The following is a 26,779-nucleotide window of genomic DNA, read 5'->3' on the forward strand; positions in this document are numbered from 1 at the left end:
ACTGTACAAACAGTTACTGTTTATATTTATATATATATATATATAAATATATATATATATAGAGAGAGAGAGAGAGAACGCGAGAGAGAGAGAGACAAAACGAGAGAGAACGAGAGAGAGAGAACAGGAAGTAGACTTGCTGCTTATATAATAACACATGCAAGAAAAAATAAACACAGTAAATCTCATAACATTTCCAGTGGAAATTGTTTTGAACTGGTATATTCCAGGGTTAGACAGAGAGAAGTAACATGTTTTTTGTGGGTTTGCAACAAGTTTTTGCAATCCTTACTGCATTCATTTTAGTCCAGCTCTGGATCCCTAAATCACTATTATGTATGCAAAATCAGGATTATTATGGTCCCAAATGCACTGGGAATAGTTGGCTAATATGGACTGGATTTAAATCTTTTTCACCTTCAATACTGGTGGAATTCTGTATCATTCAACCTATGTTATCAGGAATAATAGGTGTTTTATCAAGTGCACAGAAACAATGTTGTATTTCTATTTCCAAGTAGATTGGCACTATCTGAAAAAGACAGCATGTCCAGGCTCCAAATCTGTACAGCAATGAAGCTGTTGGCATTAGACAAAATATCTTCCAAGAGACGATGTTAAACAGAACTTTAACCCAGATGTCTCTCATTTCTAGGAAATCACACATTCCCAGGTGAAGCAGGAGGCAGTACATCTGTATGAGAAACTTCATGAGTTGGAGTCTCGCCGGGATCAAACATTGGCAGAAGACAAAAGCCTGGGATCTCCACAGGAAGAAAGAGAAAGATTACTCAAACAGGTGACCTGCAATAAATGCAATAAAAATATAAATGAAGCGCAAACCCATAAACCAAAGTGTAAATCATGTGCTGGTAATAAGTGAATTTAACTTAAAACAATGATCTCACAACATGGGATATGTGATTACAACTAGTGAATACACCAGGGGCTGCCAGATACCTGCGGTTATTCAGACTGCAATGAAACAAGATGCAATAAATAGGTATCCGCGGCGCACACTGGGTGAATAATTAATAGTGACAATAAACTGTGCAATAAATGCTGAAAAACAAACATATCACTGGAAGCCGAGTATTCGAGCGAAATGCGTGCGGTCTTTTGGCTCTTGGAAGCCACCATACCTGGAGTTCGGCGAGCTGACGTTATACCATCCCACAGTCCTGAGAGTGCGGAGACAGACTGGGGAGGCCATGCGCACGGAGGACGTGCAGCTGAGACGAGAGCCGGAGCCAGGAAGGAGTGCGCATCAAGTCGCTCACAGCTTCGTGGTTTTTAATTTTACTGCTTCAGAGCCAGTAGTGGGCACCAGTGGAATGAACATATAGCCAAATTATGATTACAGAATTCCACAACTTACTGTGGGAGTTAAGTTTCCCATCTAGAAATAATATGTTGCCAGTGTAAAGAGAGCAAAGCTTTGTAATTAATGCTGCAATTTGTCTGCACTGTATGGATGTTCGTTATGTATGTAGAGTAGATGATTTATGTATATAACGCCCACAGTGTACTCCGCTCTTTACAAAGACAATACAGTATAGGGAATGTATAAAACAATAAGCGCGACCAAGTCAGACTATAGGAAAGGCAATCCCTTCCCAGGAGAGCTTACAATCTAAGTTAGAAGAACCACGCACAGTTTCTGATACACAAAGTATAGTCAGTTCAACATACCCACCAATATAACAGAAAGTTTAAGAACTACAGGGAATTTGCATGTTAAATTTCAATCGCATTCATCTCGCATAACTAAAAATGACTCTGTAAAATATCTCAATAAAAGAAAGGGTTTGTATGTGCTATCCAAATCAAAGTATGCTGAAGGTCATTTTGCAAAATGTATTTTTATTGCAGTTCACAAAATGCATGTGTATATCATCCCCTAACTACGTGTGTTTGCCTTTTATAGGTGAAAGAAGACAATCAAGAAATAGCAAGCATGGAACGACAGTAAGTGGGGACAGTTTTCTTGTTAATAAGTCATTTAGGGACCAGACGGAACTTACTGTGTGATCGTATTCCTGGTGGGTTATCCTTTTCTTTAACCGTATGCTTCAGGTAGGTTGTATATTTAGAGGGCATAATTATTCTTCATTTTCACAATCATCACAGGAATGTTATTGGAATGTGATCGTATGTTCGAAAAATGGCAATATTCAAAAATGAAATGCCACGTCTAGATATAATATACAGTAGTACATATAGGTATGTATATTTTTATTTATATAGCGCCATCCAGGTACATAGCGCTTCACAGCAATAATACACGTGACATAATAATATAACACATAATTGGAATAAGCGCTTCAGATATGAGAGTAACAATAGTAAAGGGGGGTCCATACCAGAAGAGCTTACAATGTACGTGGTAATTAGGGAGAATTACAGACGATAGGAGGGTGTTATGGTAAGTGCGTCTGCAAGGGGTCCAGGTCAGTGCATCATGCATAAATATATAACTATTTTTTAAGCAATTTCAAACAATACAAATGATAAATATGCATAACCTATCATTATGGGAAGGCAGAATTGCATAATAACAATTCTTTTTGTATCTAGAATTTTAGATACAAAGTGATTTGTAACTTAACTATTGTTTCAAGAGTGCTATAAGGGTACATAGCATATCATGTATAATTATAGTTTCTATGTTGTGCTGGTCCTTTAAGGCAGGGGTGCGCTCCCCCCCCCCCCTGAAAATCCTGCGCCACCCAGTTTGCACACCCCTTCTTTAAGGTATGCTATTTGTGCCAGTATTCTTACATTTCTGTATTCTCGTTACTATTACCATTTCCAGAACCTACTGTATCTGACTGAACTTCTACCCTGCAGTATTCTTACATTTCTGTATTCTAAATCAGGGGTGCGCAAACTTTTTCTGTCGCCCCCCACTTTTCATCCATGCAGTTAGTAGAACCCCACCCTGCCTGATGTAATCCAAATCCGGTACAAATTTTGGTTATGTTCACATGAAATTAAAAATAAAAATGATCGATATGTGTAAGAAAATAAGTAAAATAAATGCTCACTAAACAAAAAGGAATAACTTATTAAATAATTTCTAATGTACCTTTCTTTCAATCTATGTTGGCAAAGAATCACAGTAGCATACTCACGACAGAGGTGCACAGACTTTTTGTCCTGCGCCCCCTTGCCTGCTCTCCCCCATTGCAAGCCCCCCCCCCCCCACACCTTGTATCAAGCGTGAAATGACGCTGCAGGGTCATGTGACCCGCGGCGTCATTTGGCGACACATTGCCATGGCGACGCTTCACACCAAGCCGCCTGAATCAAAGTAAGTGAGTTACAGAGGCGTTGCGCGGTCCCCCGGCATTTAATTTAAATTCTTTGGGGAAAAGCGCAGGGCCTCTGTAACCGCTGCGCCCTCCCCCAAAAAAATCTCGCGCCCCTCAGTTTGTGCACCCCTGCTCTACGGTAAGGTATGATAATATTTTCTTTTCAAATTGTCTCCCCTCTCCCCCTGCTTTAGAAAAATGTACGCCTCTGCAGGGAGGAGGGGGTGGGCCACCACGTTTGTTCTGACTGATTCGTATCATGACCATGTCCATAACCTATCTGACTGAACTTCTTACCATGAACTAGTCTTGCTTAAATGTAGCTCTGTAATTACAGTGGTGACTCTTGGGGTTGTTCATCAAAGCACAACATGCTTTTCTGCTAAATGACCATGGCCAATATTGCGTTGGTTGTTATGATAGTAAGTTTGGTAATGCTTTATTCCAGCTATTAGACCTCCTGCTCTTTGTGGCCCTCATTCAGTATGCTGTGAAGCCGCTTCCCTGTGCTGGAAAGGGGTCTAACCTCATCCCAGCACTGGTAGCGGGTTATTATATTGTATGATATTAAATGGGGAACTATCAGTGTAACAACATTTTTCCCTGGACTTTCCCAAATTGTACAAATGGCCAGTGTTCGACAAACCTATACATTTGCACGCCCCGGGCGAGTGGATTTAACATCGTGGCGAGCTCCTATTGGCCCAAGCAGCACACGCGTGGTACTAGGTGGCGAGTAGATTTTGTTGTTTGGCGAGTAGATTTTTTGGTGATTTGTCGACCACTGCAAATGGCAATAGGTATTTTATTTCATACTGTAGTCTGTTGATATGCATTACAGGTTGTGAATTCATTTCTTGTGGCTTCCCAGTTTTTTGTCAGGCAGTTGTACAGTTTCACCTCCCAAAAATATTTTTTTTGTTCTCCCAAATTGAAATGTAAAATATCTCTCTCACTTTGATGTTTTAAGTTATTATTATTATTATTTTTATTAATAAAACAGTGATATAATTCAGTATATAGTTATGCACAGGGACCATACACACGGCTGTACACATGTATCTATAATTATATCTTTTCACCTCCTTACACAGGAGTGGAAAGATATTCGGCATTTTCTTGCAGTTGAGAGTCATAAGTTAAGCCGGTACAAATATTTATTCATGTAGGATGTCAAACCGTACGTTCTGTGCAGACAGAAAAATACCTAATTGAAATTCAAGAAATTCTGGTATCTTCGGTGAACTTTCTGTACTAAAATATTTGCCCCCTGCAATCATACTTTTAATAATTACTTATTTAGTTTCTCATTTGCAATAGATTATCTTAGATTGTTCCATTGAAATTATAACCGCAACACCAGAGAATGTATTGCTATTTTCATATACAGTACACTCCCTTCATAAGTAGCACCGGTATTTTGCAGTGTCTCAGACTTTTCTTGGTAATCATTAACCATGTCACTGGTTGTAAACGGGTTTTAGGCAACGAGCTAGTCAGGCCTCTTGTTGACACCCAGCATCTCCCCAGCTGGTTAGAGGCCCGGCGTGGAACAGTGCAGGAGGCATGCCAACAGCTGGGAGATGTCGGGTGGCAGCAAGAGGCCCAGCAAGAGGCCCAACCAGCCAGTGATGGGATTCAAAATTTTAGCAACCGGTTCTCCCCCAGATCTCTCCCTCTCATCTTCCCCAGTCCCCATCACATCTCCCCATCATATCTCCCCCAGCCCCCATCTCATCTCCCCCAGATCTCCCCCTCACATCTTCCCCAGTACCCATAAGATCTCTCCTTGACCTGTCTGCAGCGGGCGGCATCTCCTAGCATGCTCTGGCATCACATGTTTCCCCTGAAAATCTTCTCAATATGGCTGCACGGCATCACGCGTAACATCACGTAGCGTCATGACGTCATGTAGCGCCCCTTGGCATGGCAACGCGGCGCCATTTGCACAGCCATATTGAGAAGATATGCTGGTACACACCGGCCGGACAGGTGAGAGAATGAAACACCGGTTCGGTGAACTTGTGAAGATTTAGTAACAGGTTTGCACGAACCGGTGCGAACCGGCTGAATACCACCACTGCGACCAGCGTTGGCCTGGCCGCACCTCCCCGCAGCCAAGAGTAGCATAGTGAGGGACAGAGGCAGCAGCTGGGGAGCAGCAACCCAGGACAGTGAGGAGAGAGGCAGGCCCAATGTAAGCGTGTATCTATGTTCTGTGTGTGTGTGTGTGTGTGTGTGTGTGTGTGTGTGTGTGTGTGTGTGTATTTCGGGGTATTAGTGTGTGTGTGTGTTAATGTATTTGGGGGGTATTAGTGTGTGTGTGCATGTATTTTGGGTGGTAGTGTGTGTTCATGTATTTGGGGGTGGGGGGTAGTGAATGTATGTATTGTGTACTTGAAAATGACAAACTGTTTTGCACGGAAAAACAATGATAAAAACAAAATATAGGGACTTATTATTGTTAGGTGCATTTTATTCCCCCAGATATTTTTTCTTTTCCCTAACTCTGATTAAAGTAAGTTTGTTGTATGTTAATGCTTATACAGTATATACCTATTAGTGTGTGTACAGTATATGTATGTGTTTGTGGGGGTGTAATATTCATGCATGTATTGTGGCTTTCGGGAATATTTTGGACAATGACATTTTTTATAAAATATCTCTTCTTCCTTGAAAGGTTGCAGACCCCTGCACTAATGTCATCAGGCAAAAAAAATGGTATTGAATATTTTAGCGTAATGCCTGAATATATAATTTTTATTTGGCAATGTCTCTCCACATATTGAAGAGATTTATCTATTGCAGAGTACAGTATATAAAGAGATCATGAGATTACTTATCTATCCTGTCCTCTGCTCTCCGTCAATACCTCAAATTCACAGACCCAGGGGAGTCAAGATTTCTGCCTATGATTTTCAGTGCAAAAATGTTTATTGCAGCTTATTAAATAGCATGTGAAGGCCTAATGTTGAAAGTTTGCTTCGTTTGCATACAGAATTTGCATATCACAAAGAATTGAGAAGTAAATTGTGTCTTCAAATTGTGTGTTTGCATGGTTAGGACTTGAGAGAACTGTTTAAATTATATGTGATGCATTTCCATTTGCTACAGCCCATTCATTTTTCGCACATATATGCCATTATCACAGTTTAATGAATATGTCCCTTAGATTGAATACAGGGACAAATTCCATTGCTTGCTATAGGATCCTGATTCTTTCAAATAAATCCTGTGTTTTATATTGTTTACTTGTCTAAAGTAGTCTCTCTGGGCGAGTGTGTAGGCTGTGTAAGTGTTTTTTATATATGCATCAGATCACTTTCTGCATTTACTTTATCTATGCTTAACATTTTAGTATATACACGTTTAAATACAATTTGAATTTTTTTTGCTAGAGTGGAGTCCATCTCATTATTGTGTTTTTAAGGTTTAAATATTTTTATTATATTGTGAATTTATCAGAGGATGTTTCCTGTATATGGGGATACTGAGACTATACCATGATATTCTATGCATATGTGCATATATTTTATTGATAATATTATTGAATTTACAAATATATAGATGTTTATCCTGTGGTAAAATTGTCCAAAGTAATTTTCTGTGCGCTTATTTACATTATAGTATACTGTAAACTTGTCACATTTTGCAGCCAAGAGGTTTTGATAATTAGACCATTTTAATGAAGACATAAGTGAGCAGCACGAGGATCAGTTAAATTATATGTAAAATATAAAATTATATTTTGACTAATAAAAAGTTTGAAATTCTGTTTGAGTTGCTTTTAATGGAAGGCCATTGTGGTACGTGATCGAAAATGAATGAGTAGGTGCCAAAGAAAAACATGGATACAATGCTTTTCGTGCACAGTAATCTAGTCAACTAATTTAATTAATCAGCAGTATTAACTCACCTTTTTTCTTACCATTATTTACAGACTTATGTTCAACTAACTTATGTAAAACATAAAAGGCAGTGCAAAAGCCTCAGAAAATATCACAACAACCTGAGAGGTGGTCATCTTTCTCTTCACACTTTTTATCTAGTTGAACTGAAGGACAATACATAATTGATGTATAATTAGAGGTTTCAGTTTTAAAGTTTTAGGGGTTTCTCTTAAAAAACAGAAATTAAGCATCATTACCTATTGAATTAGTTCTCTCGTAGCAACCCTAGTGTCACAAATAGGATACAAAGGCAGCCCAAATGAAGTATGGAAACATAAAAAAAAAGTGCAAAAACACCAACATTCAAATCAAAATTATTTTCTGCACAGTTAACACAAATTTTTTTTTTAAATTAAATCATTGGAAAAACAAAAAAATATACACACTAATTTCACACAAAACAAAAATCATAATGCGCCTACTATAATTCCTACGCTCACACACATTTTTAACTCCTCCCTCTACTCTGGTACCTTTCCCTCGTCCTTCAAACATGCAACAGTTATACCATTACTAAAAAACAGCAAGCTTGACCCTACCAATCCTTCTAACTATCGACCTGTCTCCCTCCTGCCTTTTGCCTCAAAACTCCTTGAACGTCTTGTATTCTCTCGCTAGCTACATTTTCTCACAGCTATTCTCTCCTAGACCCTCTACAATTTGGCTTACGCACTGCTCACTTGACTGAAACAGACCTCTCTGCAGCTTTTGATACTGTGGACCACCCTCTTCTCCTTCACATTCTTCATACTCTTGGTATTTGTAACAAAGCTCTATCCTGGATCTCCTCTTTCCTCTCCCATCGTACTTTTAGTGTTTCTTCTGCTAACACCTCCTTCTCCTCTATCGATCTCTCCGTGGGGGTACCCCAGGGCTCTGGCCTGGGACCTCTCCTCTTTTCTCTGTACACACTTTCTCTAGGTGACCTAATCACATCTCTTGGGTTCAAATATCACCTCTATGCTGACAACACACAAATTTACTTTTCAACCCCTGACATTACACCTGCTGTACAGACTAAAGTTTCTGAATGTCTCTCTGTGATATCATCCTGGATGGCCCTCCGCCGACTTAAAAGTAACATGTCAAAAACAGAGCTCCTCATATTTCATCCCAAACCCGGCCCACTACCTCCTTCCACATTACTGTTGCAAGTTCTGTCATACACCCAGTAGCGCAAGCACGCTGCCTAGTGGTCACACTCAACTCCTCTCTCACATTCTCCTCTCACATTCAAAACGTATCAAAAACCTGTCGTTTTTTTCCTCCGCAATATTACAAAGATACGCCCTTTTCTCTGTTGCTCGACTGCAAAAACTCTGACTCAGGCCCTCATTCTCTCACATCTCGATTACTGTAACCTCCTGCTGTCCGGCCTTCCTGCCTCTCACCTGTCTCCCCTACAATCTATCCTAAACCCTGCTGCCAGAATCACTCTACTCTTTCCTAAATATGTCTCAGTGTCTCCCCTGCTGAAATCACCCCCATGGCTTCCTATCACATCCCGCATCTCACACTTAAGTCTCCTCCTCACTTTTAAAGCTTTACACTCTTCTGCCCTTCTTACGTCTCAGCCCTAATTTCTCGCTATGTGCCATCCCGACTCTTGCATTCCGCTCAAGGATGTCTTCTCTCTACCCCCTATGTATCTAAAAGCCTCTTCCGCCTTAAACCTTTTTCACTGATTGCCCCACACCTCTGGAATACCCTTCCCCATAATACCTGACTAGCACCCTCTCTATCCACCTTTAAGACCCACCTTAAAACACACCTGCTTAATGAAGCATATGAGTAGCTCCGTGGTTAATACTATACACCTGATATATAAAGCTTGGCCCCTTGCTGAAGCACTTACCAGAACGCCCTCCTACGGTCTCTGTACTTTCTTCAAACCTACCAGTTCGATTGTAAGCTCTTCGGAGCAGGGACTCCTTTTCTTAAATGTTACTTTTATGTCTGAAGCACTTTGTCCCATTATGCATTATTTATATTATTTGTTATTTATATGATTGTCGTGTGTATTACTACTGTGAAGCGCTATGTACATTAATGTTGCTATATCAATAAAGTGACGGCGATACGATGGGTGACGTCACCCGCACGATGGGTCGGCCGCATCGCGGGATTCCCGCAATTTTATTTGTTCTAGGACCGTCACGTGACGCGACGGCCCTTGAAAAATCACATTTTGCCAGCGGCGGGTTTTCGCGACGTCGCTTGTCGCCGTCGCGTGCACTATAAGCGCACGTGGCGGCGGCGGCGGCAATGCGTTTGTTTTCGGGCGAATTCGCGTCGCCGGCACTATAAGCATAGCCTTACAATACATACATAATGTACACTGTATAATCATTTTCAACCAGCAGAGGGACCTCAAGGAACAGGACAGATGTGTGTAATGTGCAAAAGCAGTAGTTCTCCCTGTTAAATAATTCTTTAACACCCCCACATTCATTTAGTCTCCGGGGATCCTGGATACTGAGATGCCTGTAAAAGTACCGTGTTCCTGTCCGCTCCAGGGAAAATTATGGTTTAAATCTCCCATGTCACGCTGGCAAATAGGAAACCACGACATCGTCCGTGTCGACTTCCTATTGGCTCGTGTATCGTGGGGTATTTAAATACCAGGAAGTACAAGTACTGGTGTTACTTTTACCAATAAGTTTCTTGGGAGCCTGGGCATCCCTGGAGCTGAAATGAAAGTGCCTCAGCTCCTGCTAAAAAAGGAGGGGTTTGGAGGGGGGGGGGGGGGGGAAGTATTGCTGTGTTAAGACCTTTTCCAATAAGTTTTACTTTGTCATGTTATTAATGCACTTATTGTTGTCTACAGGTTAACTGATATCAAAGAGAAGGCTAAGCAGCTCAATGATGATATTGGAAGGCTGGATATGGATTTGGAAGATCACCAAGGTAAATTTACTTTAGTCCATGTTCAGAGCACTTATGGAAGAGATGCCTTGTCCTCTTCATTTGCCTGATTCCCATACATTAGACATCCTTTTATTAGAAAGGAGAAAGATTACATTAACCCATTAACTTTGATTAAATCTTTGTATAGTAAGTTGTATTCTAACATCTCTTGTCCAGCAATTCACACTGGTTTGTCTTGTCCAAATCGAAACTGACGTGAGTTTATGATGTACAACCCTAAGGCCTGGGACATAGTGGACTTGAAGCTCGCTGAGGCGCGCTCCTGCTCTGCCTCGCCTGCTGAAAATTGAGCTTTTTCCTGTCCTTGCAGGCGAGGCAGTGAGCGCGCTCAGGGGGCGGGGCGGAGGCGTGCCAGGAGGCGGAGCGGGAGGCGGGGCTAGTCCCCCGCTCCCATTGGATGGGAGCGGTCACGTGACCGCTCCTCCGCTTCCCCGAGCGGCAAATTTCAAACCTGCCTGTCTCGGCAAAGTTTCTCAGCCTCCGCACGCATATCGCGCATGCGGAGGGGAAAACTATAGCCGCGCTGATGACAGATGCAGAGGCTTTGTGTATCTGCTCAGCCCGGCTCAGCGACGCTTAAACTCACTATGTCCCAGGCCTAATGCACAACTGAAGAGGTAATCCTGAAGCGGCCGATCGGGTAGATCGTGGTTCTTTTGACCGGTTCATAGTATATAAACCTAGTCTCTAAATGAACATGACTGGCCTTGGTTGCACTAGTGAAATGTATAAACGTGCTAGTCCATAAGACACCCTCAAGTGAATGCGCTGGACAGTTACTTCTGATGCCAGAAAGAGTCCTATGTAATAACACTGCTTGGTAACTGTTGGCCGTTATCTGAAGTTTATACTGATGCTATGATTATGTAATGAACCATGATTCATTATATAAGGATGTGGAATAAGTTTTCTATAATAACCTGCTTACTGAAGATCATTTTTCCATTCAAATATTGCTATATGTAAACTGTGTTCTCTCTTGAGACAGTGTAGAACTAAGGTGCACATGCCGTAGTTCTCTATCCTGTGAGTTTCTAATCAATAATTTCAGGATTATTGTGAGTTAGGAAATAAATACTGGAATAATTGTGTAGTTCTACGTGGCACAAATTGCCATAGGTGCAGATCCCATTCACTGTGATAATTTTCAATTGGTCACCAGAAATGTGTTTATGTAACTACTGTGAAGTCATAATAGTAACAGACAGATGGTTACTTCTTTGGATGAAATGTCATAAAAACAGGAAAAAAGTAATCCAGTCAGATCTCAAATCAAAATTTACCAGTGACACTTAGGAGGTAACGTACTACACAGTGGTAAGTGCAAACATAACTCGTAAGTGCTACATATGAGGTGTTTTTTGCCACTCCAAAGACGTAATGACAAGGTCCAAACTTACTTAGCTAATGAGGCGGTTTGTGTCTGCATTGACAAGGTTTGACTTCAACTCCAAATTGGCCACTCAATCTGTTAACAAATGTTTATATACTGTATACAAATGTATAACCAAAAATAGATCTCTCTCTCTCTGCAGGGGGATCACTTAGCGCTAATACGTGGTATCATTCTGTGGCTCTGCATTAACTGCCATTCAAGTCGGTAGCAGCCAATGTGAGATTGCATCGCGATTCCCTGCATCAGCGCTTAGTGAATCCCAGTGTGTGTTGCCTTTTTCGTAGATAATCCACAGTATATGACGCCAACTATAGAGTAATATTTGTTACATATGAGAGCCATTTAATGCATTTTGTCATCAAAATGGAAAAGTAAAGGCAGAGACAATTTATAAAATCGGTTAAATAAACTGCACCAATTCAGAATTGACTCCGTGTATCCCAAGTCATTTGAAAACACATTGTTATTCTTTCACATCATTTCCCGGGATGAGGAAAGGGAATAGATTTGGGTCTTCAGATTTTCTGTAGCCCTGGTTGGAAGGGAAGCCAGCAAGACATCCCACAGCTGCAAGGAAACCCAAGCTGCGCGTCCCACTGGATTATCTTATTGTTTGGTTTTTTTTCAGTAAATTAAGGAAAAAGGATGCGGATGCAATTGCAATGAGGGAAAAAATGCTTTCTCAGCTTTTAATATGCACATTATTTTTCAAGCGACTTAAATCGGTGATAGCCGAAGTAACATCAAGGTTAAAGTAGCGCTATACCATCTCTTTTTTTCACTGTACTGTTAGAAAGATTTGATTAGGAAAATGCTGGCTACTTATATATTTTTGAAGCTAAAATGTTATATTAAACACATATAAAGCACAACAAAAATATAACTTCTTGCCTTAGTCTCATTGGGACAGCTGCAAGCCATGACCCGTTAAGGAATACAGGCATACCCCGGTTTAAGGACACTCACTTTAAGTACACTCACGAGTAAGGACATAACGCCCAATAGGCAAACGGCAGCTCACGCATGCGCCTGTCTGCACGTCCTGAACAGCAATACCGGCTCCCTACTTGTACCGAAGCTGTGCGCAAGCGGGGAGACTATAGAGCCTGTTACAAATGCGTTATTTACATCAGTTATGCACGTATATGATGATTGCAGTACAGTACATGCATCGATAAGTGGGAAAAAAGGTAGTGCTTCACTTTAAGTACATTTTCGCTTTACATACATGCTCCGGTCCCATTGCGTACGTTAATGTGGGGTATGCCTGTATACACACTAAGCTTACTGGATGTTTCTTAGTTATGATCTTCCTAAAGCAGTTGGATAGAGTACAGGGAAAACGGCGGTGCATCTGCTGCTGCTGCTGAAGATTGGAAACCACAAACTGCAAACCACAAAATATCCTAGGTGCAAAAATTTATTTTAGGGCATAGTAACAGCCAAAAAAAACACTCTGCACCGCCGTTTTCCCTGTACTCTCTTCAATTGTTCCTTGGTAGGAGCACGCAGGACAGGACCAGGATATCCCCAAGGTCAGCAGTGAGTAATCCATTTACTTCATTTATGTGATCAGTCCTACACACGGTTACCTAGACCACCACATAAGACTTACCTATATGGCTAGTGGCACAATCTATGGGAGTGTGTTTAACATTGGACTATCTGGAATCCTGAGTCTTATGAACTGTCCTATGCTATGAAGATGTTTATATTTTTATATCATGATCAAACATTGCCTACTCCTGGTTAGCATCACAAGTGGGAATTAACCCTCCCCTTCCCTTCCATGTAAAGCAGTTGGATAGAAGATGTGCGAAAAGAGAATTAAAATGTTTTACACACAACCTTATATGAACTTTATTATAGAATATTTTACTTTTTAGTTCTTGGGGAAATCTATCCCCCAAAAACCAATATATTTAGCAAAGATCTCCTGATGTTCATTGCAGACATGGGATGTGCATCACTCCTCTTACTCCTGCAGCACCCTTACCTTATTCATTGCTGACAAGAGAAAGAAGAAGAAAGGTAAAAACACAGAATAGTCTTAACCCTTGGAAGGAAGTTGGCAAAAATGGAAAAATAAATAGGATCCTATGATACAGAAAGTAGAATTAAAGCCTTAAAGCGGATCTCAAGCTTAAATGTTGCAAAGCCTGCAGTGATGATAAGGTTTTTTTTAGATCATTGTCTAAGTCCAACAGAGACTAAATGTAATGGCCATTGAACCAGTAACCTTTGTTTACTGCCACCGTCAGGATATCTTCAGTATTTGCAATGAACTCCAAGCTGTTTTTCTGTTTTTAAAGACTATGCTGCTTGCACATGATACCAATATGGAATTTGTGTGAATAATGCTTCTGTCCACATGAATACAGTTTTTTCTGTGCAGTAGTAAGGCTGTGCAGTAAAAAAGCCAATGTAGAGCATCTATCAAATATGCTTCTGGAATTTAGTTTTTGGATATTATTTATGTTTGGTCATTCTAGTAGGTCAGAGGTGGCATGAATATTAGATTGTAGATATTGAGTGTCAATATAAGAGAGTTGATTAAACAACATTCTTCAGTTCGCCTCGGAATAAAGTGATATTAAATAAGAATCATGCATCGTGTGAAGATACAAATATGGGCAGGCTAAACTGCAGCTTTCTCATGACATAAGACTTTCTTGGATTGGAAACTGCATACGCTTTCTGAGTGTGGCATTTACTATGTATTTGACATACTTTGTTTAGTACATATAGCATGAGTACAACAGTTTAAATAATCAGCGTATTTTAATGAAAAATTGCAAACTGTGGCAGTTTGCTATCACTTGAAAATACATGTACTGTAACCAAAAACAATTGTCTATTTCTGCTTTATCCAGACAGGCCATTTCCTACTTGCTCTCAATGCTGCTCTATTTTGTTCCCAATCTTAATTTGTTTTCCACTGTCTGACACACATTTGTCCCTAATATTTCCCACCTGTTGCTTGTTTTCTTTGCAGACACATTCAAACTCTTTCCTTGAAACTCCAACACACCTTAACCTTTTAACCCAATCCGTTCTTTCATATCCTTCCTAGTAATGTCTCAATTATACTCGCTAAAGTCCTACATAAACATTTCATATGTAATGTCTCATCACACACATTTTCCACAGTATACTTAACCCTGTTAACGGTTACCTGCTATTTTGTTGATGTTATAGTACATACTGTAGTATATACATACAGTATATGCATCTAGAAAAGAAAGGATGGCTCGGGAATTGATAACAACTTACTCTGAAATATTGGTTTAAACTAGACCATGTACACTTGTGGACACTCGATGAAAGCAGCCTTGCCAGGCACAGGCTGGACAGACCTGTCCTTGGTGACAACTCCTAATCAATCAGATTCTAGTGTGTGTGTCGACAGAATCTCTTTGTACATTCTTCTGTGAATTATCATCACTCTATGGAAATATGCATTTAAACAGTTTGTCTTCTATGGCTGGGCAAGGCTAGAATATCCGTGCAAGCTAATACAGTACCTGTAATGTGGCGATTTGACTCCATACATACCCGCCCAAAAAAACTTTTTTAGGCACATTATCATTTTGAGGTTATTCAACGTACTCAGTTCATAATCATTTACCCACAATGGGCAGGGTTGTAATGCTTTTGATTTTCCTTGTCCTCATTTACGTGAGCCAGCCTCTCAACTCTTGGTTGCATGTCTGAAGTGTGTTCTCTTATTACTTCAAATATTTGTTTTGGGGATTTAAGACTTCATCACTACGAGATGTTTACCTCACCAGCAAAAATGTCCTTGTTATGAGTTATTGACACACTATATCTAACTATAAACTTAAGGAATGGTGATGTTGTAGTGGTCTCTTAGCAACAAATATACAGATGAAACACACAAATAGATGCTATACAAAAAGAGGTGAAATAAAGAGTGTATACTTTATAGTATGGAAAAGTTTCTCATATTGAATTTTTGAGTTGAACTGACAGATGTCCAAACAGACTAGGGTGTATTAACAGGAGGAAGAAGCTAAAGTGTGCTAGCTGGTTGATATTATGCAGTTAAAGTGTTGTATAAGTTAAATTGTTATTATATTAAAAATGTAATGGGAATTTGCAATATGAGCAATGCACAGGAAAAAAGGCAAAACCTTACTAAGTAACCTGCTGTATTATGCATGAAGGAAATGTATAAGATTGTATAATTTCCAATAAAAAGATTTTTCAAAAAAGAGGTGAAGCGGAAAATAAAAAGTGTATGCAGACAAGTATTTTTGATACTGTTGATTAAGGGGTAGTTAAGTAAAAGAAGGTTGAAATTCAATCACATTGCACTTTTGTTTTGCAGGTGAGAAGAATCAAAAGTACAAGGAGCTAAAGAAAAAAGAAGAAAGCATGGATAGTAAGTGTAACTTTACTATGCAAAATAACGTGTTCATGTAGGTGTATTATTATTCAAATATAATGGTTAGGCAACAGTGTCTGATAATTTCCATACTTTTATTGTGACATATATAACTACTTGAACACTTATTTCTTATAGAATGAATCAATAAAATATGCTATTTTTTTCTTTCTTTAATATTCTGTTTTTATATGCTACTGCAGGTTATACATAGCACGGGTACAATCCCTGCCCATAGAGACGATATTACCGGCTATTAAACCCTGTTTATTTCCTGTTTGTAGATCAGGTTTTCTTTTCATGCTTTATCTCCCCACTTTTTTATTTTCTGCATTGAGCACTGAAAGAATACAAGCAGATTTTCTTTCAAGCATGTGGCCTACATGTCATATTACAAGTGTAACGGGTTTCCCCCCCCCCCCCCAATCGGAGATTATACTGTGTGGGTGCAGGAACATATAATGTTACGCGGTATTTGGTGCTATACCTGTTGGCTCACAGGAGGGCTGAGCTTCCGCCACGGGGAACCTGGGGCAATTATACTATGGACAACTTACTTATAACGATGCAGCGCCTCCACCTGCGATGGCTCCCACCAAAGGGGGAGTGGTTCCTCGCAGGACAATCAATAAACACATACACAGTGATTATATTAACTAATACCTTTACTAACAAGCAGTATAACATATCACGCAATACCTTTATATAACCTGTGTCCCTCTCTAGAGGAGACACCTACTGCGTCGCGCAGGACGCTTCCCCAACACCAAGTGAACCCACCCAGTGTCCATAGAAACCCCACCCAATGTCCCGCACTCTTGCCGAGAGTCAATGGGTGACTGCGCAGTCACAGTTAAGCTAAGGGCCCGGTGGTGCACTTATGTATTAGATACCTGCCGAGCACTCCGGTGCTCGGGTCAGCAATCTTCACAAAGGCTCAGTTGGCGATGACTCCTTCAACCCTCCAACCGAACTTCTGCACGTGGACCGCTAGAGCGGTCCCACTCCGGAACAGTCTCTGTGGACCCCAACGTGGGTCCAACCGCTTCACGGGAACAGCAATCTTCACTGTGTCCCTATCTTCCTAAGGGGCACGTGCTACACTATAGGCCGTCCCTATAGTACAGCAACCTGTAGTGGCTTGGGGAACTCCTATGGGCCTACAGGGGTTAAGGACCTGTCCCACTCCCCTAACTACCCAAGTCCCTTCAGCCTCACTAAACGCTGACAGCCAACGTGCTGCGCAACAAGGTGCCTGCCTGCCAGACCTCACAGCACTGACCGCTGTGACCCTGACAAGGCAGTACTCTAAACTAAGGGCAGCGTCCCTATCTTGGGCCTCCCTCAGTAATTACCCACTACCCTAGTGGGGGGGTTGGGGCCTATCTGGGGTGCGGGTACCTATAGGGCCGCAGGAGCTGTACTCGCTCCCCGCGCCCTTCCTTCCCTCACAGCTCCCCTGCTCCAACTGGTTAACCTGAGTGGCAGGGTCCCTCTCTCTAGAGCAGTCCCTGGCAACACTCTCTATCAGAGTAACTAACTACCTCAGACCCTGGAGGTGCTGGCCTAGTACAGTGAGTTCTGGACTCCTGTACCCTACCTCCTTCCTTGGGCTGATCCGGTCTCTGACTGCTGGCTAACGTGCTGTAAGCCCGCCAAATGTATCTCTTCTTCAGAGGCTTCCTAAGCCCTATTGGCTCCCTGGTGTCACGTGGGGCGCGCAAAGGCTCTTGGGATATGTAGTCCCAGCTCAGAGCCTTCCCTGGTAGGCTAGGGCTTCGCGGGCTTTTCCCTACCTCTCGTGCGCCTGCGCAAGCTGTCCTGGGCTGCCTCAACCTTCCTTGGTCTAGCCCTGCTCTCGCACGAGCTATCTGGGGGCCTTTCGCGCTATCGCGTCCCTGCGCATGCGCAACCCGCATCGCAATGGCGGCGCCCTGCTTCACCGGCCGCCGAGACCTCAGAGACGCGATCGCGGCCTTAGCAACGGCCCGATCGCGTCCCCGGCAACCGACCGCAGGCAGGGGAAGCCGCGCTGCTCCCTGCTCCAGCCCCCACCCTTGGAAACAGCCGTCGGGTCTTTCGGCACCCGCGATCGCGCTGTACAAGGGAGGGGGGTCTCCAGGAGCCACGGGAGCTCCAGGCTACACAAGTAATGTTTCTTTTTGCTGAATACATTTCAGATGGATGTTATTTATCGAATTGTAATATTCAATACAAATGGGGCAATTTCATATCTTACAGTAGATGTGCTGCACAGCAAGCCAAATGTATAAGCTACAGTAGTACTTAAATGCATATTATTCATGCATACCACTGTACCGTTTGACTACTCTGTCATTTTTATTGTTCTTTCTCCACAAAAGATTTGCTTTAAATCACGCTAATTCTTTTTATAAAATCAGAGTGGTCTAAAAGCATTTTCCTCCAACACATTATGTTTGTTTATCTACCGTACATGGTTTCCGTTGAGAGTGGTAATTTCTTCTTAAAGCAGCAGAAATAGCTTGGCAGGAAAATTCCATTTCTTTGCTTCCTGCATTTTTCTATATGCACCATACACTTTGTATGTGTATTTAATTTTTTTTTTACATAAGGGATTGTTTAAAAGGTTTTTTCATTGTGCTGGAATGCAAAACATCACAAATTCTTATTTTCTAATGCAAACAGCATTGTACGACAACAGTCTTTCAGTGTGTAGTCTCATATAAGACCAGTTGAAGTTCTAGAAATGATCTTTAGTAATAGTTACAACTAGTTCATTGTATACTTTATGTTAAAAGACATCAATCATAAGTATTTTGAAAACATTTAAACCTGAGGATCATGCTGCCTTATCGCTGCCTTATCATTGCCTTATTTCCTTACCAATTAAATGGAACCGGGTCCGTAAATCTGATGTATCACTAGTTTGGAGCAAACAGGATGGTCAATCACCCTCAACTTTTCCGAGTCCTCGTAGTAACTAGAAACTAAAGGAAGTACTCGTACGGAACAAAAAAAGTCTTATTCTGGTCTGCTTTTTTAAGGTGTCAATTGCCTAATTGAACCTATTAACCCATTAAACCTATAAACAGACATGAAATCTTTGTTAGTCCTAAATGGAATTGCACCTTTAAATGAGCAAGTGCTGTGAGACACAATAATAATGACAGAACATCAGCCCCAATTGAGCTGTTCAATTATATTACATCATATTATGGTGTAGTAATTGAATTAGACTTACTTTCATCCAGTGCCATTAACTGTTCATTAAATGTTGTACATTAGGGTGACAGAAATTATACAGCCATTGTTATAAAAGCACATTGATAAATTGAGCACAATATATATTTTTTTCTTTTTTAGAAACTACTTTTTTTCTTGGCTCTTAAATACTTAACAGCTATTGAACAGCTTGATTCTTACTGATCTCTCTGATAGTCCAATCTGAGGGAGTAATCCATATTGTCCAGCGTGGCCGATCGAACTGCGATCAGACGGAAAACCCCATTGACATGAAACATGATCAGCCGCTTCAAACAATATCAAATTATCCCGTAAATTGTGTCCTTTCAACACTATAGAAATTGCTGTTGTAAAAGTCGGCAAAATATTTTTTTTCACAAGTTATCTTAAAGCTGCAGACCAAGCAATATCCTACATATGTGGGGGTTTTTTTTAAATAAATCGGTTCTGTACTATAAAAAATACTTGTAGCATTTTTTTAAACAACTGTGAATGACATTTCTAATGTAATATAATGTAACGAGCAATTTTTGTTTCTATAGCAACCATTTACAAAGTCACATCCCCTTCCTCTTCTGAAACTGGCTCTGGCACACCCCTTTTTGAGCCCTGCCATCTATCTAGAAGTGCACTAATTATATCTAGTGACTGCCTGGTCACATGATCTTCCCCACAGAACTTTGTATCTTTGGTCCTCTCCTGCTGCACTGACAGCCATTTAGTGAACCACCGAGCTGAATCTTCGCCGATCGATCATAGGAGAACGGATCAATCGGCAACTTAGATAATTACTTATCATTGTGTAGATTGTATTGATGCATATATTAAAGGAGGGGGAAAAAACGACAGCTTGGACTGCTGCTTTAATATCCGTATTTCAAGCTCCTCATAAACCCTGTAAATTGTATAACATTCCTCTTCTTGTTGAAATGGCCCATATTTATACCCCATTGTTTTCTTTATTCGTGACCTCAAGAAACCCTTTGACTTTCTGTCACCTCTGTCTTGATAGATATTTTTCCTTCAATTAGATTGTGAGCTCTTTGGGGCAGGGACTCCTTTTCCTAAATGTCACTTTTACAGTATATAAAAGGGGGTTATAGTAGCGCCAACCGTAAAGGGATGTAAATATTCAGTCCCGCACACAGTGAAGTCCTGCTGCCAGAGTTCTTAGAGGCTCTAAACAATATCAGTAATAGAAAGAAGGAGATTCTCCGGCGCGTGCTTCCACTCGTGATTCCAGGACACATGAAATAAAAGAGAAAAAAAAAACACAATGAGGAGTGGTCAAAGTGAAGAAAAATATAACTTGATTAGTTCATGCAGGAAATACACTCACATTAAAAAGTAGCTCCTTAGGAGGGACGGGAAAAATGTTCCTGATGGTTCCTCAAAGTATAAGAGAGAAAGAAAATATAGTGTAACACCATTTATTAAACAATAAGTAAAAAAGAGATTGAAAACTCACAAACAGCCAATGATATAAAGCATTGTGAGGGAATGCATCCAGACTCCACAAGCCTATCTCTGGAACCTCCAGGTATCGTTGTGGGGTCTGCCTTGGCGTAAGCATGTTTAGCAGCAAGTGGCGTCAGTAAGGGCCTCTTCTGGGCTTGTGCACAGTCCGGTTCCTCCCTTCACTGTCTTCTTGCCGCAGCTCTCGCTTCCGCGCATGCGCACCAGTCGCAGTGCTTCCTTAGAGCCGAGTGGAGCTAGTCCTTCTCAACTACGGTGGCCTGTAGTGTCCAAAGTTAGTCAGACGCGTTTCGCCCTTAGCTTCCTCAGTGACATGTCATTGGCTGCTTGTGAGTTTTCAATCTCTTTTTTACTTATTGTTTAATAAATGGTGTTACGCTATATTTTCTTTCTCTCTTATACTTTGAGGAACCATCAGGAACTTTTTTCCCGTCCCTCCTAAAGAGCTACTTTTTAATGCGAGTGTATTTCCTGCATGAACTAATCAAGTTATATTTTTCTTCACTTTGACCACTCCTCATTGTGGTTTTTTTTTTCTCTTTTATTTCATGTGTCCTGGAATCACGAGTGGAACCAGGCGCCGGAGAATCTCCTTCTTTTCTATCACTTTTACAGAATGTCTGAAGCACTTCTTCCCATTACTTTCCACTAGAGTTATGACCAGACGCCCCCACTATTTCCCTCCCTCTTCCCATGTATTTCCCCTCCATCTCACTTCTCACTCTTCCCCCCCTCCATCAATTACCCTACTCTCACTCAATCCCTGCCCCCCCACGTCACATGTATTTCTCTCCCCTGTCTCTCTCTTACTCCCTCTTCGTTTGAAAGTCGCCTCTCCTAAATTAGCACCAAGGTTCATTGGACCTTTCATCATCACGGAAAGAGTCAACCCTGTCGCCTATCGGCTGAGACTGCCGCTCTCGGTGTTCCAATATCTCTCTTAATACCCTTCATACAAGATCCCCAATCTTCCATTCAGGACTTACCCCCTCAACCCATCTTAGTGGAGGGCCAACAAGATTTTGAGGTTCAGGCAATCCTTGATTCTAGAGTATAAAGAGGAAGACTCCAGTACCTGGTGCATTGGAGGGGCTTCGGTCCTGAAGAGCGTGAATGGATCCCCCTGGTACCCTTCTAGACCATCCCTGGGTCGTCCGGGGGTCTCCCGTGAGGAGGGGGGTACTGTCAGGATCGCGGCTAAACCCCGCCCCCCCCCCCCGGACGCGTCACGCACCAACACCAGAGAAGCGTGCAGACCTCCGTCTGCACACACATGCTGGAGTAATAGGCAGATTGCTCAATCTCGGTTCTGTGACATCATCAGGGCGAACAACCCCGTTGGCGATGCAGTCGCCTCACGTCGCGCTCCCCCTGCGTGTGCACGCCGCGCAGCAGGTAATGTCAGGACTGAAATCTGCTGTCTCTCACCTGATGCCCATTTAACTTCCTCCTATCGCCTCTCAGCTTACGTGTGACGTCACTGATCCTGCTGCCTTCCTATTGGTTCCTGTTCCTTTTTATACCCAGTCAGCCCTCTGCTTGTTGCTGAGTATAAACTATTGTTTATGTACCATGCTTGCTGCATTCTGAGTATTGCCTGTTGCTGTGCCTTGCCTGATCTTCGTTGTGACCCCTGCTCGTACCTAGACTTCTCTCTTCTGTATCCCTGGGCCTCGGCTAGCTTCTGGACTCCCGCTCTCTCCTCGACCACGGCTACGGATTTCGACTAAGCTTCTCTATCCAACCCCGGACTATGGCAAGTACCACGACCTAGCAAAACACTCCAACCCTGACCTGGCTACATGACCCTGACTCTGCAATCCGGACCTGGCCCGTGGTTGTAGGGCGGTGGTTATATACATCCCCACCTCAGCCCCTGTGGTTTAGTTCAGTTTGTGGTGAGCACACGTTACTATGGCTGATTAAAGCAATACTGCAAATTATATTACTGCATGAGCAAGTGTGTGGGACTGTAATGTATGTACAACTTCAAGCATTGTTCAAACCTGACAATGACTGTTCGGTGCGATCGACATTCATGTCCTGTAAAACCAACATTACGATTTTGCTGTTATAAACAACTCCACAGATTAACTTGCGTTTATATTTTAACGTAATATTTCTTTAATTTTGACTCCAGTGCAAAAGCAGTACAGTTGATTTAGGACTTAAAGTGGAAATGATGGCCTTATGTTTTCTATGTGATTACATTTTTTAGAGCTTCTTGCAAATTTTGAAGAGAGCAAGAATCAGGAGCTTGAGCGGAAGTCAGAGATAGAAGCAAACATTGTTGCGCTGTTGGAACACTCCAGCAGGGTGAGTTCTCTGCTTCTTTCCTTGTCAGCCACAACACGAATATCCTATGCTAAGGAGGTTTTTCTAAACATGCCTACACGCTGGCAACACAAAGCAAACACATTTTGTAATACAGTATATAGATGAAAGTTTAACCATTCATAATAGATGAAATGTATAAATACTGTTCTCTTTATTAATGGCAATGCATATTGCATGAGGGTAGGTTAGGCGGGTCCCATTGGTGAATGGTTTACTCATTTTAAAATGCACAGAAAGTTGTTCCCAAATATTAAAATATGTGATGTAATATTGAACTGTGTTAGCATTTTTATGGTACATTAACCTAATGCAGAGCAATGTGCTACTGACTCTACACTGAACAAATTACATTTGAAAACAGTCAGAAATGTAACCTTAACCCTTAACCTAATTCATAGATATTTATTAGATTTTTTTTTTTACAACTTTGCCCTGGAAAGTATATTCTGATCTTTTTTTGTATAAATATTTATACTTTTAGAATATGAATAGAATGAAGCAGATCTCCTCTGTCACTGCTCAAGAACTTAAGATAATGCAAGAAGACCTTAACTTCAAGGAGACTGAAATGCACAAATCACAGAGCACTGCAAAAAATTTGACATCCGGTAAGGAAAGTATATGTGGCTATATAGATTTTCCCCTGTTAGAAATGATGTGTGGTTAACAAGCACATCTAAATAAATGGTTGAAATAGCGGCAGTTGGTGATTAGTATACATACCTGTATTTTTCCCATTTTAATATCATATCGATTTAATATTACCGCACCAATGAGTAATCTAGTAGAAGAAAGATCAATTTCATATGTCACCAGTAGATCCAACCCCAGAGTCTGAGAACCACTGACCCAGTTATTTTGCAACCTGAATTTCAAATGAAATACCCAATAATGTTAATAAGAGTTCAGTAAGCAGTGGGCTATGCCACTGTAAGAATTTGTTGGTTATTTGGTAGAATTAGCCTTGCATTTTGTTCAAGTTTAAACCGGCGGTTTGATTAAGCCCATATGGCAAGTCTTCAGCAATAAAAAAAGGTTGGGAAGTACAGATTTGTCTTATTAGCTTACATGGCCGAAGATAAAAAGCCCTTCGGCAGGGCTGTAGAAGAAAAGGGAAACTGCTAAGAATAAACAAATTCACTGATGCTATTGTTTCTCAGATATTTTTCCCTGGGTCATAGAAGTTTGGTCTCAGCCTGGATTGCTATGTACACACCTTCTGCCAATCTGTGCATATCTAAAGGAACTGGGCTGTATCCTCTTCCTGATTAGAAGTCTTTTTTTGTGGGGGTGGGGGCTGCAAATTTGTCACTGCAATTGTAAGAAAAAGATAAATCATACCTTACACAAGTTTTTTCCCATTCCTCTCAAATGTGGTGTTAAACTGTCCAAGTAGAAAAGTGTAATCATTGTTTATAATGACAAGAGAGACTAAAGCTAAGTTATATTAAAGCTGTTCTGTATCGGCAGATTAGATACAACATACGGTAGGAAGATACTGCAAGCCTTTTTACACTGCAGATCTAGGATTTCCCTCATAGTTTTAAAGGTACCCTTTTTAAAATGTAGCCACAAATGTTTAATAATGTATATGTACACTGTAGGAGCTAGACAGAATGATATTTATAATATAATAGTGGATATCCGTAACTTCATTGAGTTTCATTACTTATACCTCTGGCTACTTACTGCTTCACCTAGAACAGCACTGTTATGGGTGACCAGGTTATTTACACCTTTTTACCAAGATCATTCATTGAGCAAAACAAGGTAAGAGAAATAAATTGGAGTTTATTCGACTTAAATCCCCATACACACAGTAGAACACAAAATACAGAAGAAAAGAAACACTTACTGGGGGTCTGGGGTTGAAAACTAGACTATCCTAGGTGAAGGGCTCTCTATTGGGAGAGTTTTACCCTGTCCGGGACTTAGCCCTGGATCTCCTGGAACTCAAATCGGCATAAAATTTCAGACGCCACCGCTACGTTCTTGTCCACAGAACTTGGTCCCTCCTGACCGCGAGTCAGCCTGAATCTCCTGGAACTCAAATCGTCATGAAATCCCAGCCGCGACCGCTACGTTAGTTTCTCAGAACTTGGGCGCAAAAGTCGGGACTTAGTCTCTGGCGGGCAGGCTTTTCAGGCTTCAGAACGAAGCCGGTTGTTTTGCTATTTTGAACAAAGCAACTTTGAAAAGCCCGCCCGCACTCTTTCGCCTCTGACTCAAGGTGAACACACCATTTTATTGGCTCATAGCTTCTTATAGCTTTCCCTGCTCTAGCTGAAACATAGAGGCAAAACTCAACAACCAATCAGCGCGTGGGAACTTTCTCAAGCAGCCAATCAGAGCCAAGCCGGTTAGAAAAGCTGGGTCAGCGGGAAATTCTAAATAGCCAAGGGACATGCGCAATCCTGCCACATCTACCCCCGGGTATCCCAATGCCACCCGCTGGGCAGGCGCCATAAGGTCTGGCAGAACAAGTGGCATCCCGGAGGACTGCCATTGATCGCCGGACCTAGTACTCCGCCTTTCCCCGCTGACCAAAGGCCGTTCACACCTCTGTGCATCCTTTGGCTGCTTTGAACTCCGATGACCAGCAGACATACCGGCGCCTATGGGTTTGCACGGGCTGCCTGTTTGGACGTGGGTTCTGAATGTAAAAACACATTACAATACACTTTAATAAACTCTGAGTCTCGGGGAACCCCTCCCGCTATGTGGGACTTTAGGTGAGGATCTTGGTTTTGAAACCTAGGAGTCTGAGAGACACTGTACGGCCCCAGTGCAACTCGAAAATAGTGCAAGTAAGCCAGGGAGAATTATATGGCCACTGGTAACGCTGTCCCCAGAACCTGGTGCAATCAAAATGACTTGCTTTTCACCCCAAAACCTCACCTAAGACTTAGACTCCCAATGTTTGGAGTCTCTAGGGTACAGGGAAAAGAAAAGGAAAAATGTCTCCTTATTTCCCCCAAACACTTTCCGTTTGACTCAGTTTGGACTCTGAGTCCCCCCAACCTTATGTACGGTTGGGCACCCACAAACCATATACTATTTTTGGGTCACCTTGGCCCTAGCTGAGGTGCCCCACTTAACCCAGGGATTCCCTCAGCTCAAGGGATACACATTTATCCCTGTGTCTCATTCTCCTTTCCGAGTTGTGCTGAAGCAGGCACCCTAGTGGTGAGTCGGCTTACGTGTTGAAGGGGAAGTATTGCTGGGACAATGTGCCTCCATGTATCCGAGAATCAAGCATGATTCCCGGACACAATTTTCAGGGAACCGACTACTCCAGACGCCAACCTCCTAGGCACATTCTGACAACAGTTCCTCCGCAAATAAAAACCTTGAAACTCATACACTAGCAATCCCTGTGTGATTGCATGCACGGAAAGGAAAAAACACACAAAATTGTTTTATTACATTTTGCAAGTACATACATTACAATGCAATAACATACGGTTACTGGGTCCAAGAGCTAATTCTCTTAGACCCTTATACTCGGGCCAGGGGTAACCAAGTGGGCTTGACCTTTATTATGCAGCTTGGTCACCCCCTCCTGTCACAAGCACAACCACCAACGTTCTGAAAAGTAGGAAAGAGAATAGACAGATACAGTATGTGTTGTTCTAGGAGAATCTCAATCCATCCAGTGGTATAAATAACACCACAGTCCATGTGGTTTTCCTGAGTCACTTGAGTCAAAAGAAGGATCAAGTTGAGTGCACTACAGTATGTTCAG

The 26,779-nt window shown here is 41.7% G+C and overlaps 1 protein-coding gene across 2 annotated transcripts in view; it reads left to right on the plus strand.

Moving 5' to 3' along the window:
• IFT74 (intraflagellar transport 74) overlaps window positions 1-26,779 on the plus strand; it is a 99,231-nt gene that overhangs the window by 55,947 nt on the left and 16,505 nt on the right. For both annotated transcript variants that reach the window (XM_075595550.1, XM_075595560.1), the window contains 6 exons: window positions 656-799; window positions 1,928-1,968; window positions 10,092-10,171; window positions 15,940-15,993; window positions 22,916-23,013; window positions 23,516-23,642. In XM_075595550.1, coding sequence (XP_075451665.1) covers window positions 656-799; window positions 1,928-1,968; window positions 10,092-10,171; window positions 15,940-15,993; window positions 22,916-23,013; window positions 23,516-23,642 — 544 coding nt within the window. The remainder of the gene's footprint in view (window positions 1-655; window positions 800-1,927; window positions 1,969-10,091; window positions 10,172-15,939; window positions 15,994-22,915; window positions 23,014-23,515; window positions 23,643-26,779) is intronic.

The sequence above is a fragment of the Ascaphus truei genome, chromosome 1, assembly GCF_040206685.1.
Source record: "Ascaphus truei isolate aAscTru1 chromosome 1, aAscTru1.hap1, whole genome shotgun sequence".
NCBI classification, from domain to species: Eukaryota; Metazoa; Chordata; class Amphibia; order Anura; family Ascaphidae; genus Ascaphus; species Ascaphus truei.